General features: G+C 40.7%; 1 protein-coding gene across 1 annotated transcript in view; it reads right to left on the reverse strand.

Annotated features, from left to right (window-relative positions):
* Positions 1–10,842, reverse strand: part of COL4A4 (collagen type IV alpha 4 chain) — a 69,444-nt gene that overhangs the window by 19,766 nt on the left and 38,836 nt on the right. The window contains exons 22-32 of the mRNA XM_086468662.1: positions 10,541–10,613; positions 9,156–9,262; positions 8,540–8,723; positions 7,688–7,756; positions 6,556–6,660; positions 5,847–6,065; positions 4,741–4,902; positions 3,926–4,096; positions 1,515–1,658; positions 727–834; positions 288–466 (exon numbers count right to left, since the gene is read on the reverse strand). Coding sequence (XP_086324788.1) covers positions 288–466; positions 727–834; positions 1,515–1,658; positions 3,926–4,096; positions 4,741–4,902; positions 5,847–6,065; positions 6,556–6,660; positions 7,688–7,756; positions 8,540–8,723; positions 9,156–9,262; positions 10,541–10,613 — 1,521 coding nt within the window. The remainder of the gene's footprint in view (positions 1–287; positions 467–726; positions 835–1,514; positions 1,659–3,925; positions 4,097–4,740; positions 4,903–5,846; positions 6,066–6,555; positions 6,661–7,687; positions 7,757–8,539; positions 8,724–9,155; positions 9,263–10,540; positions 10,614–10,842) is intronic.

The following is a 10,842-nucleotide window of genomic DNA, read 5'->3' on the forward strand; positions in this document are numbered from 1 at the left end:
AATTAGAGCAGTGCAGCCTGGGCTTCCACCAAGTGGCAGTATAACAAAACCACAACATGCAGCTAGGAGAAGGGAGAGGCCCTTTGACTCTGACTACAGTTCTTGCTAAAACATAATCAGAGCATTGAAGCGTTGCATTAAGGAATTTACCTTTCCTATTATACTGACAGTCTCTTCTCAGGAGGAACATCTAATGGCTAAGTGCAACAGAAGTACCCTTCATCATATTTCTTGGAGGCAGAAGATTAACTGCAAAGTCCAGGACATTTCACTACCACTTTGTTTACCTGATCACCTGGTTGTCCTTGAAAACCTGGAATTCCTTTAAAGCCCCTTGGTCCTGGGAAACCCTGTGATCCTGGAAACCCCATCAGTCCAGTGTCACCATGGTCACCTGGCAGTCCTGGGACACCATTCTTCCCTGGTAATCCTGGGGTGCCTCTGAAACCAGTATTGCCTTTTTCACCTGTAGTTAATTGCAGAACAAGATAATGACCAATATAGTCAAGCCATTATTTGACACATTTTCTGAATATAGCTATGCTTTCACACTTTGTGTATTGCCTTAGTAATTGTCCAAAGAATCTAGCCTGCTAGTTGAAGAATCTGTAAACACAATAAGGATGTTTGATGTTACTGCAGCTATGAGTCCAAACCTGTGAAAAACACCAGTGATTTATATCAGATGAATGTGTGTGTATGCAGGGCTTTGTTTTATGAACTTGCCTCTTTCGCCTCTAAATCCGTTCTCACCAGGAGACCCTGGTTCACCCATATGTCCTTTCTCAAGACGGATGTTAATGCAGCCACTGTCTCCTGGAGGCCCTCTTTCACCTTTGAACCAAACATATGGAATGTAAGTAAATCCTCTTGAGTGACATGCCTTGAAAATTAATTTTAGTGAAGACTTCTCTAAGAGAGAAAACCTTCAAACACTAATGCAGTTTTTAGTTGTTTCAGCAGGATCACTGCTAACAATTTATCATTCTTCTCTTATTTTTTGGTTAATTTAGTAGTCACCCAAATTAGATGTCAAATCAGAATTATTTACTGCTTGTCTGGAATATGAAAGATGGTAATTGTATTGTCCACTTCACAGTGTACTCTCTGTGACTGCACCTTGGAGATGGTTCTTCTCTTTCCTATATTAATATTTAGAGATATTATTTCCTGTATGTTTTACAGAGATTGAAGAACACAGACAATATAATATAACAGAAAACTTGAAAAATCTACAGTTTCAGATGTGTACAGGGCAAAATTCAAGATTTGTTTGAATAAGTGATCTTACTTTGTTTCATTTAATGGTAAATGCACCTATTGATCTGAGTGGAATTAATTTTTCTTTAGTTATTTTTCATTATGCATTCCTGAGTGAGATAACTGGATTGAGTGTTTATTATCTCTGAAAACAGAAGTGCATATACCCTTAAGTAAATACATTTCTAACACAGTAGTAACAAAACTAAATGTAGCAGTTGCATAACTACAGAGTGAAGCAGATTTTTACAAACCTTTTATTCCCATATCCCCACATTCTCCACTAGGCCCAGGTGGGCCCATTTTTCCTTCTTCACCTTTTACACCAGAGATTCCCATTGGGCCTTGTGTTCCTGGGAGTCCTGGGAATCCTTGGGGTCCTTGAATCCCTTTGCTTCCTGGTAATAAAATGCTTTATTTACATATTCAGTCTGCTATGCTGTTGCTGTCATATTCTAAGGAAGAGTATAAAGCAAGAGGCAGGAAGTTTAGAAGGACTCCTTAGGAAATTAGCAAAGCAAGAGAACCAATAGTTGGAGCACGGTTTCAGGCCAAGATCAAACTTGTCTTGAAATCCAGATTGCCTTGAAGCAAACATCTTCCCCCTCCCTGCTGCCAGCCCCTGGAGATCTAGGCTACACTCAGTAGTAAAGAAGTTATCCCCAACTCATCTTAAATACAATGCATAGCCTGAGACACCACCAGGTTTTGCATGTAGCTACTGGAAATGGTGACTCCTACTGTCCAGATGGCAGACAGAGGAAAACGTGATTTTGCCCATTAGCCAGTGATGATTTGGGACCAAAGTCACATTTTTTATAAGTTATCAGTCATAATGTGAAGCTATTTCTCCACTTATTCATAGAATCATAGCATTGTTTAGGTTGGAAGAGACTTTTAAGGTCATCAAGAACAACCAGTAACCTAACTCTGTCAAGTCCACCACTGCACTATGTCCCTAAGTGCCATATCTACACGGTTTTTTTGAACACCTCCAGGGATGGTGACTCAACCCTGGGCAGCCTGTTCCAGTGCTTGACAACCCTTTCAGTGAAGAAATTTTTCCTAATGTCCAATATATCACCTCCCCTGGAGCAACTTTAGGCATTTTCCTCTCATCCTATCACTTGTTACTTGGGAAGAGAGACCAACACCCACCTTGCTACAAACTCCTTTCAGGTAGTTGCAGAGAGCAATAAGGTCTCCCCTCAGCCTCCTCTTCTCCAGACTAAACAACCCCAGTTCCCTCAGCTGCTCCTCACAAGACCTGTTCTCCAGACCCTTCATCAGCTTTGTTGCCCTTCTCCGGACACGATCCAGCCCCTCAATGTCTTTCTTGTAGTGAGGGGCCCAAAACTGCACACAGTATTCGAGGTGTGGCCTCATCAATGCAAAGTACAGGGACATGATCACCTCCCTACTCCTGCTGGCCATGCAATTTCTGATACAGGCCAGGATGCTGTTGGCCTTCTTGCCCACCTGGGCACATGGCCGGCTCATGTTCAGCCGGCTGTTGACCAGCACCCCCAGGGCCTTTTCTGCTGGGCAGCTTTCCAGCCACTCATCCCCAAGCCTGTAGCGCTGCCTGGGGTTGTTGTGACCCAGGAGCAGGACCCGGCACTTGGCCTTGTTGAACCTCATAGCATTGGCCTCAGCCCATCGATCCAGCCTGTCCAGGTCCCTCTGCAGAGCCTTCCTACCCTTGAGCAGATTAACTCTTCCACCCAGATTAGTGTCATCTGCAAACTTACTGAGGGAGCACTTGATCCCCTCATCCAGATCGTTGATAAAGATATTAAAAAGAACGGGCCCCAATCCTGAGCCCTGGGGAACACCACTTGTGATTGGCCACCAATGCGATTTAACTCCATTCACCGCAACTCTTTGGGCCCAGCCATCCAGCCAGTTTTTTACCCAGTGAAGAGTATGCTCGTCCAAGTCATGAGCAGCCGCTTTCTCCAGGAGAATGTTGTGAGAAACAGTGTCAAAAGCTTTACTAAAGTCTAGGTAGAAAACATCCACAGCCTAAGTTCCCGACAAAGCTCTATGTTCAGCCAGGCCCATCTTCTTCCCCACCAGCTCGTCCTTTGGCACATGGGGCCAGCCTGCTCCTGTGCCTTTAAGATTTCCTTCTTGAAGAATGTCCAGCCTTCCTGGGTATCTTTGCCCTTCAGGACTGCCTCCCAAGGGAGTCTTGTCAACTGGTCCCCTAAACAGGCCAAAGTCTGCCCTCTGGAAGTCTAAGGTACTGCTGACTCCTCTACTTCAAGAATCAAATACTCATCAGCATAGAATCTCAGATTGCATCAGTAAAGAAGACAGTCAGGATGTAATAAAAAGTATGTTGTTTTTATTATAGCATATTATAACAACAACCTATTACAAATAGTCAGGAAATAATAACATGGAAATATGTTGGTGTTGTAAGAGAACTAAAGCACGAGGATGCACCAAGATGCATCAAATATTTCCATCCCTTTGTTTTTATGATAAGCGAATGAATAAAGGATGCTATTTTTATTCCCTCTACCCTGCTGCAGGGTCTTATTCTCAAAGCTGGAAAGGGAGGATCATGCAAAGTACTTCCTAGCTTTAACAGCACTAGAAATAGCTCCCTCTACAAGAGAAGTTACAGGTGAGGTGGTTTGCAGGATGTTTAACGTACCTGATTGTCCCGGGAAACCAGGTGGTCCTTTATTGCCTGGAAGTCCTGGAAGTCCTCGGGAGCCTGGAGGACCTGGGGGACCTTGTGAGCCAGAGGAGCCTTTCAGACCTTTGATTCCAGGTGGACCAGCTAGGCCCCTGTCTCCCCTCTGACCTTTAATGCCTGGTAAGCCTGAGAAAAAGAGCTTTAGTCTATGTATGTAATGCAGGAAAAGGGTTCAGCAATTTTATCTAAAAAGTAGAAAGGGATAGATTTTGGTATAAATTTGAATATTATCAGACATGCCAAAATAACTTGGAAACTGCTACCATGCTTGAGTCCTGGCTCTGCCTAGATTTTTCACCTAGATTGTTTGTTTTCTTGTATTTCTTTAGTGAGAGACGCATTAGTAGAAGCATCCAGTGAAAAATTCCTACTAATTCGTAAATACTTCTGATATCTATCTCCTAGCTTTCCCTAAATAACACTTACATTTAAGAATAAGGAAAATAAAAGTATCACAGTAATGACAAAAGCTCAATTAAGTTACTCAGGACAACAGAATGAGAGAACTCTTCTGTTTATTACTTGACAGTGAACACACTGATTTGGCCAGTTAAGGAACAGTACGGGAAGGGAAGTTGCGAAACATCTGAGATGCACACTATACATTCCTTGAGTTTAAGGAAATGTGCAAAACATAATGTACACTCCCACTAAGGAGCAGCCCCCATGGAAATATTTGTTATGCCAGCCACAAAAATCATGGGATTAAATCTGCTAGAAAAGATGCAAAAAGCTTAGAGCTGTGAGGCAACCTCATGGATGTTGTGTACCTTGAGGTCCTGGCAGGCCCATGACACCTCTGAGTCCTGGTGGCCCTGGTAAGCCCCTGTCACATGGTGGACCAGGGAAGCCTGGACAGCCTGGTGCACCTATGTCACCTTCTGGGCCTCTAAAACCTTTGGCACCTGGAAATCCTGGGGTACCAGGCTGTCCTGTAAACAAAAAACATTGTAAAAAGTTTTACTTCCATCCCTCAGAATTCTTAATTGGAATCTTGAAATTTACATGTTCAGTTTTTGCAATATCTTACTTATCCTCTAGTTTTTGCAATATCTTACTTATCCTCTAGTTTTTGCATAGTTTGTGAAAACTGATGCTTTTCTGCAATTTAGAACTGGCTGTTGTGGAAAGCTTCTTTCTTTAAGGCACAAATACAAATTCACCTCTCACCTATAGGTAAGGATGACTTTGTGGCACAAAAAGGTAGTTTCTGATGTCTGGCAGCAGAACGGAAGGAGCTCACTGGCCTGCACCAGCTACACAGCACTACGGTCAGTTCTATAGGTGTTCCCTGCACAGAAGAGGGTGTGTGTCTGCTTAGGGTCAGGCAAAAGGAAGACCTATAAAAGGAGATGGCAACATCTGCTATGAAGTGGGAAGGAAGTGGCCCTGGAGACCCCTGCAGCAACCAGCAAAACTCCCCTGCAGAAATGAGGAGTGTAGCGCTCAAGATACTGAGGATTATATTGTATAACTCTGGGCAAAGAAATTCACCCCTCTGTCCCTGAATGTTCTCCCGCCTTTTGCCAGTCTTTTCAGATTTGAGTAAGCAATCTGAGGCAGGGAGTAGTGGTGTGGCACAGAAGGAGGCCCCAAGCACAAATGGCCACTAGGCAGCGAATAACAGTAGTAAGAATAGAAACCTGCACTGTTACTCCATGGACTGGGTAAAGGCATCTTCCCCTTCCTGCACTGCAGATCTCCTCAGTGACTGATCAACCTTAACTGTAAAAATGTAAACGTAAAAATAGAGTGTGCTGTGCATAGTCACCATTATTGATCCAGGTAAAAGTAAGTTTTATTTGAATCAGGACCAACTTTGCTCAGATTTTCTCCTTTGAACATGTGGAAATGCTTCAAAAAAACTGGCTCATACCTTGAAGCCCAGGAATGCCTGGATCACCCCTTGCTCCTTGTGCACCAGGGGGTCCTGGCAGGCCCCTGTTGCCTGGGATTCCTGGAGGACCATATGTGGTATCACCCGGAACACCTTTCTGACCATCTATGCCAGGTGGACCTGGAGGGCCATTTTTACCATCAACTGTAGATCCTCTTTCACCTTCATCACCAGGATCACCAGCTCCACCTCGAAAACCTGTTGATATGATTTTTTAATTCAAATAGGGCATAATTTGGAGGTCGGTAAACTGTGGAATATTATAATGCAAATTTAACCAGAATTAAATTATCACTTTGCAAAGAAAAATATCATACATTAAATTTCAGGTTTCTCATTTACAGCTAATGATACATGAGGATTCAAGGTCATTATTCCTGTGGAAAGTGACAGTGGTTTCCTTTGGGGCAGCATCTATCTTGTGTACTGTCACTCTTGTCCAGTTCAATCCCTTTACTAAAATGATACTACTTGTTCTCAGTTTTCTGAGACTATTTTCTCTCTGGACACTGAACTTTAGGTTATTGCAGCACCTGCAATGCTGGAGGAAATAAAGGGAAACTGGTAAAAATTAGCTTTTGTTGAAATGTTCTTCCTATTCTATTGTACCACGGTAGCTACCTTACCCTGTCTGTACGCATTACAGCTTGACCAGCAGCTCTGTTGGATTAAGAAAAGCACAATTCACCTTCTGGCCCAGGGATTCCTGCTCCTGGCCTGCCTCGATGGCCTTTTTGCCCATCAAAGCCATTTGGCCCAGGACGACCAGGGAGTCCTTTTAAACCCTTTGGTCCTGGAAACAGAAAGAAAATATTTCAAAAACTGACAGAGCTCTAAAATGTGTGATCTAAGGAAACTGTATTGCATCGTTATCCATGCAAATTCATGTACTTTGAAGACAAGTGGATTTCATCTGCTTCTAACATTTTGGGCAAGAGCGACCACCCAAGTCACAACCAAATGCATGGTTGATGTTTTTCTAAATGAACTTGTTCCCTAATTTGTAAACAGCAGACTGCAAATCACCAGAGTAAATTAGAAAAAAAAAATCTCCCATAACTTTTAATATTACAGGACATCAACAATATTAACCTAGTGAATGACAGGAGTCAACTCAAACTCTTACATTCTCCTGTGCTATATGCTGCTTCTGGGATGGTGAAGATGAGCTCAATACACTAATCCCTGTTCTTTCATGTCTGTGTAAATTTTAGCTACCACAAACACCACTGATGTCAGGGAGATGTAATACCATATAAGCAGCTTGAAAATCCAGTATCTCCATTTGTAGTGATCAGGATTTCCTGGGGTATTTCAAATGTTTTGGAGGTGATCACAAGCAACATTTTGCCAGTTCCTGGATAAGTTCTTTGAATTTAAATTAAGTTGAACACATTGAAGTAATGTTTTAGGTCTCAGTTGTAACTTGCCATGAGCAATGTAGTTTTAGAAATTACAGACTTGCAGCATATCTTTGCCTCTCACACCTTTTTTCCCTCCTATCCAGACATGCATATTCTAGGTCTTATCTGACTCCAGCAGTCTATTTTACAGACTCTCATGTATTTTAATTAAGGCAGGACAGAGTTTCAAGCTACCTTCATTTAGTCATTTCTATGGAGGCAGCCTGCACACCTTTTCATCATGCAAACTGCAGCTGTCTGGCCCTTGATTCCACTAGATGGGTATATTCCTGTGTATCTGCAGTTTTACACTGAGACATATATCTGTTGAAAACCTAGAACAGGTTATCTTTTTAGGATAGTTTCTTTCTTTAATTAACAACTTAAAACTCCATTTCAATTAAAATGTAAACATACCTTGAACACCTTTAAAACCTGGGGGACCTGGATTTCCAGGGTATGGTAACGTAATGCAGATAGTCTCACCTGAAGCAAGAGAGAGAAAGAAACTGGCCTATTTGATTTTAGAATAAATGGAGTCTGAACATTTACTGTAATATTTCTGTGGAACTAACCAACTAGAGTTCAAAGGTAAAGAGAAGGGACTGTTTATGCCCATTGTTATTTCTGTATTACTTAAGGTTTGATGGAGACTCTTAAAATATATTTTTCTTTACACTTATTTTGTATAGAATATTGGTAATGATTCAAATTGTTGTAATACAGTTGTGTTCTCTAAAGACAAAGATTTCTTTTTTTTTACTTGTCACAGAAATTGGTCTTTACAATAGTCTCTGTTGCAAGAAAAAAAGTAATGTTTTCACCTCAATTCTGTGCACATTTCTGGTTCATACACATTGCTATCAGCATAGATTTTTTTTATTCTGGTAGGGGATTTTTATAACCAAAAACCAGACCAATCCTTAACTGTGGGTTGTAATTTCCTGCTCCTTCAGCGAAAAAGCAGTGCCTTGCAAATCATTACACTCAAGAATACTCTTCACTCCAGAAAATAATTCCTCTGATAGTATGCAAGCAGCACTTTGCAGGTTTAAGGCCCCTAGCAATTCATATTCTCACTAGTGTCTGCTGCTAAATGCTGACAGTATTGTACCTTTCAGTGGCCATATTTCACATGACCACTGAGCTTGCCAAAATTGATTTTCACTATAAATGAATAACACTGTATATAATACATATGAAACTGTAATGGATGGTAGCAAACATGTATTTTGTTATTTGGTTCTCAATGTAAACATTCAAAATTACCTTTCTGGCCCTTTGGACCAGGTAGCCCAACATTACCAGTATCACCAAAGTCTCCAGGGCTACCTCTGACTCCTGGAGGGCCGGGAAATCCCAAACCAGGCAATCCCATCTGTCCTTTTAGCCCTGGTAGTCCTGGGACCCCAGGAAATCCTTTATCACCTGGCAGTGGTACTCCAGAATCACCCTAAAAGAAAGAAATTGTTGATAAGAAATAACAAGACCTCTCCTTGGTTATCAAAAGCCATGTTAGAGAATTACCTGGAGAAACCACTCTTCCACAATCAAGTGACTACATGGATGATTATAGTAGTTTTAGATATTCAAAGACAATAGGAACAAAGGGTAGAGTTTTGTGGGTTTTTTTCTTCCTGATCCCATAATATTGGCACACAGTATATGCAGAAATTATATTCAGGAATACCAAAATAAACACTAATTCTTCCACGGAAATAATTTTTCAATGGATAAAAACGATAGTTTTTTAACATACAATGATAAAATTGATTAATCTGCTAGGAATTTGGAATAAAATGGCATTTCTCATTAAGTAGCTAGCCCTTTCGTAAGACAATATGTTAACTGAAATGGAAAAAAATTCTGAGAAAGTCAAATGTACCTCAGCTCCTTTTTCCCCAGGCAATCCTAGGTCCCCGTCTCTGCCATCATCACCTCTCTGGCCTGGAAATCCTGGAACTCCAGCATGACCTCTTTCACCTTTTATTCCTTAAAATAATTTTAAAAAATTGAAGTATAATATTTGCAGTAAGTTTGGGGTTTTTTTATTTCTGCTCAGGTAACTGCTGGGTAACCATTTACCATATCTGTATGTTAATTTCCAGTTCTTGAATTTACATTTCCTTAATGAGGTATTTTAGGCTTAGGGAGGCAGTATGTGGTTGGACACCTCATGGAACAACTTGGTCTTTGTGTAAAAGATCTGTAAAAGAACGTGGCTTTTGTTCATGCTGTATACAGAGTGAAAATATTTTGATATTGAAATCGTCAGTTTTATTCTTGATTTCAGTGAAATCAGGATATAGCAATGCCATGTGATGCAGAATATTTGCATCAATATTCCCAAAAGGTTGGGGTTTTTTCTTTTTTTACCCCTAAATTTCTATTGCACTGCTATTTATGAAAATGTAGGTTTTGCATAAAGGACAATAAAACTGTTCTAGCCCAAAGATTCATTTTGCTCTGTCAAGAAATCCTTTGCAAATAAACGGCAAATATTTTGTCCTGTTGCAACATCTATAAACTAACACGTGCATCCAAAGCTAAGCTAACTTTTCACAAACAATAAGATGGACAATCTTTTGTCTGAATAATTAGTTTAGCATTTCTAACAAAGCTTTGCCATCAGATTGCTGTAATTTGTTGTTCTCTTTCTTTTGCAAATCATAACCATAACTGTGGAAAGGTTTTGATCTATTTAATTACAAGAAGTTCAGTTGTGGAACAGATGGCCTATTGTTTCTCTTCAATGCCTGGTCAAGAGTAATTTTTAGACATAGGGGTGGGAATCTGAATAGCCATTGAGACTTGAGTTTTTCCCCAAGAAAAGTGCTGGTGGTTTAATTTGAGATAACAGCTGGGATACTGGCATGTGACACTTCAGGAGGTGGCTTCTGTACAATAATATTTCTTCACGTCTTAACAATAATTGTATTCCACTTAGTCTTTGCTATACAAACCTCTGTAAGACCCTGATTAGTAATCACATGACATGAAAAGTAATTTATTAATTGTTAGCATTAATAACAAGCTGTTAAAACTGTTTTATGGCTTAACTATAGAGTAAAAACCAGAAAACACTGTCCTGATCTTTGCTTAGCAAGAAGATGAATGAGACTGTACTGAGAAAGCAGTTCGAATATGCATGACTGCTAGGCTTCAGTAAGTTACTAATGACTATTAAGGGAAGACGAATATGGCTTTCTCGCACTATTGCCTAGGCATTGTATAGGAAACAAAAAGGCTAATGATAAAATATGTGTTTACCTTTTATTCTAACTCTTCCTGGATCACCCTTCTCTCCTTTTTCACCATGTTGTCCAGCAGAGCCGGGTGTCCCCTTACCATTGGCAAAAAAAAAAAAATTAAAAAATTGTTAGTTATCTCCAGCAAGGAATCAATGTGGGAATTGAGGGGAAAATTAGCTATCTATCTCTTGCTCTTCAATTGTTTCCCAAAACCAGACCAGTTACAGTAACATGCCAACAAGAAACACTTATCTCTCTTGACGTCTATAAGGAGGTGTATGAATGGCACGCCTTTTCAGCCTGACTCTGCCAAATGCACAG

Source organism: Leptosomus discolor, chromosome 7, assembly GCF_034619465.1.
Source record: "Leptosomus discolor isolate bLepDis1 chromosome 7, bLepDis1.hap2, whole genome shotgun sequence".
In the NCBI taxonomy this organism is placed as follows: Eukaryota; Metazoa; Chordata; class Aves; order Leptosomiformes; family Leptosomidae; genus Leptosomus; species Leptosomus discolor.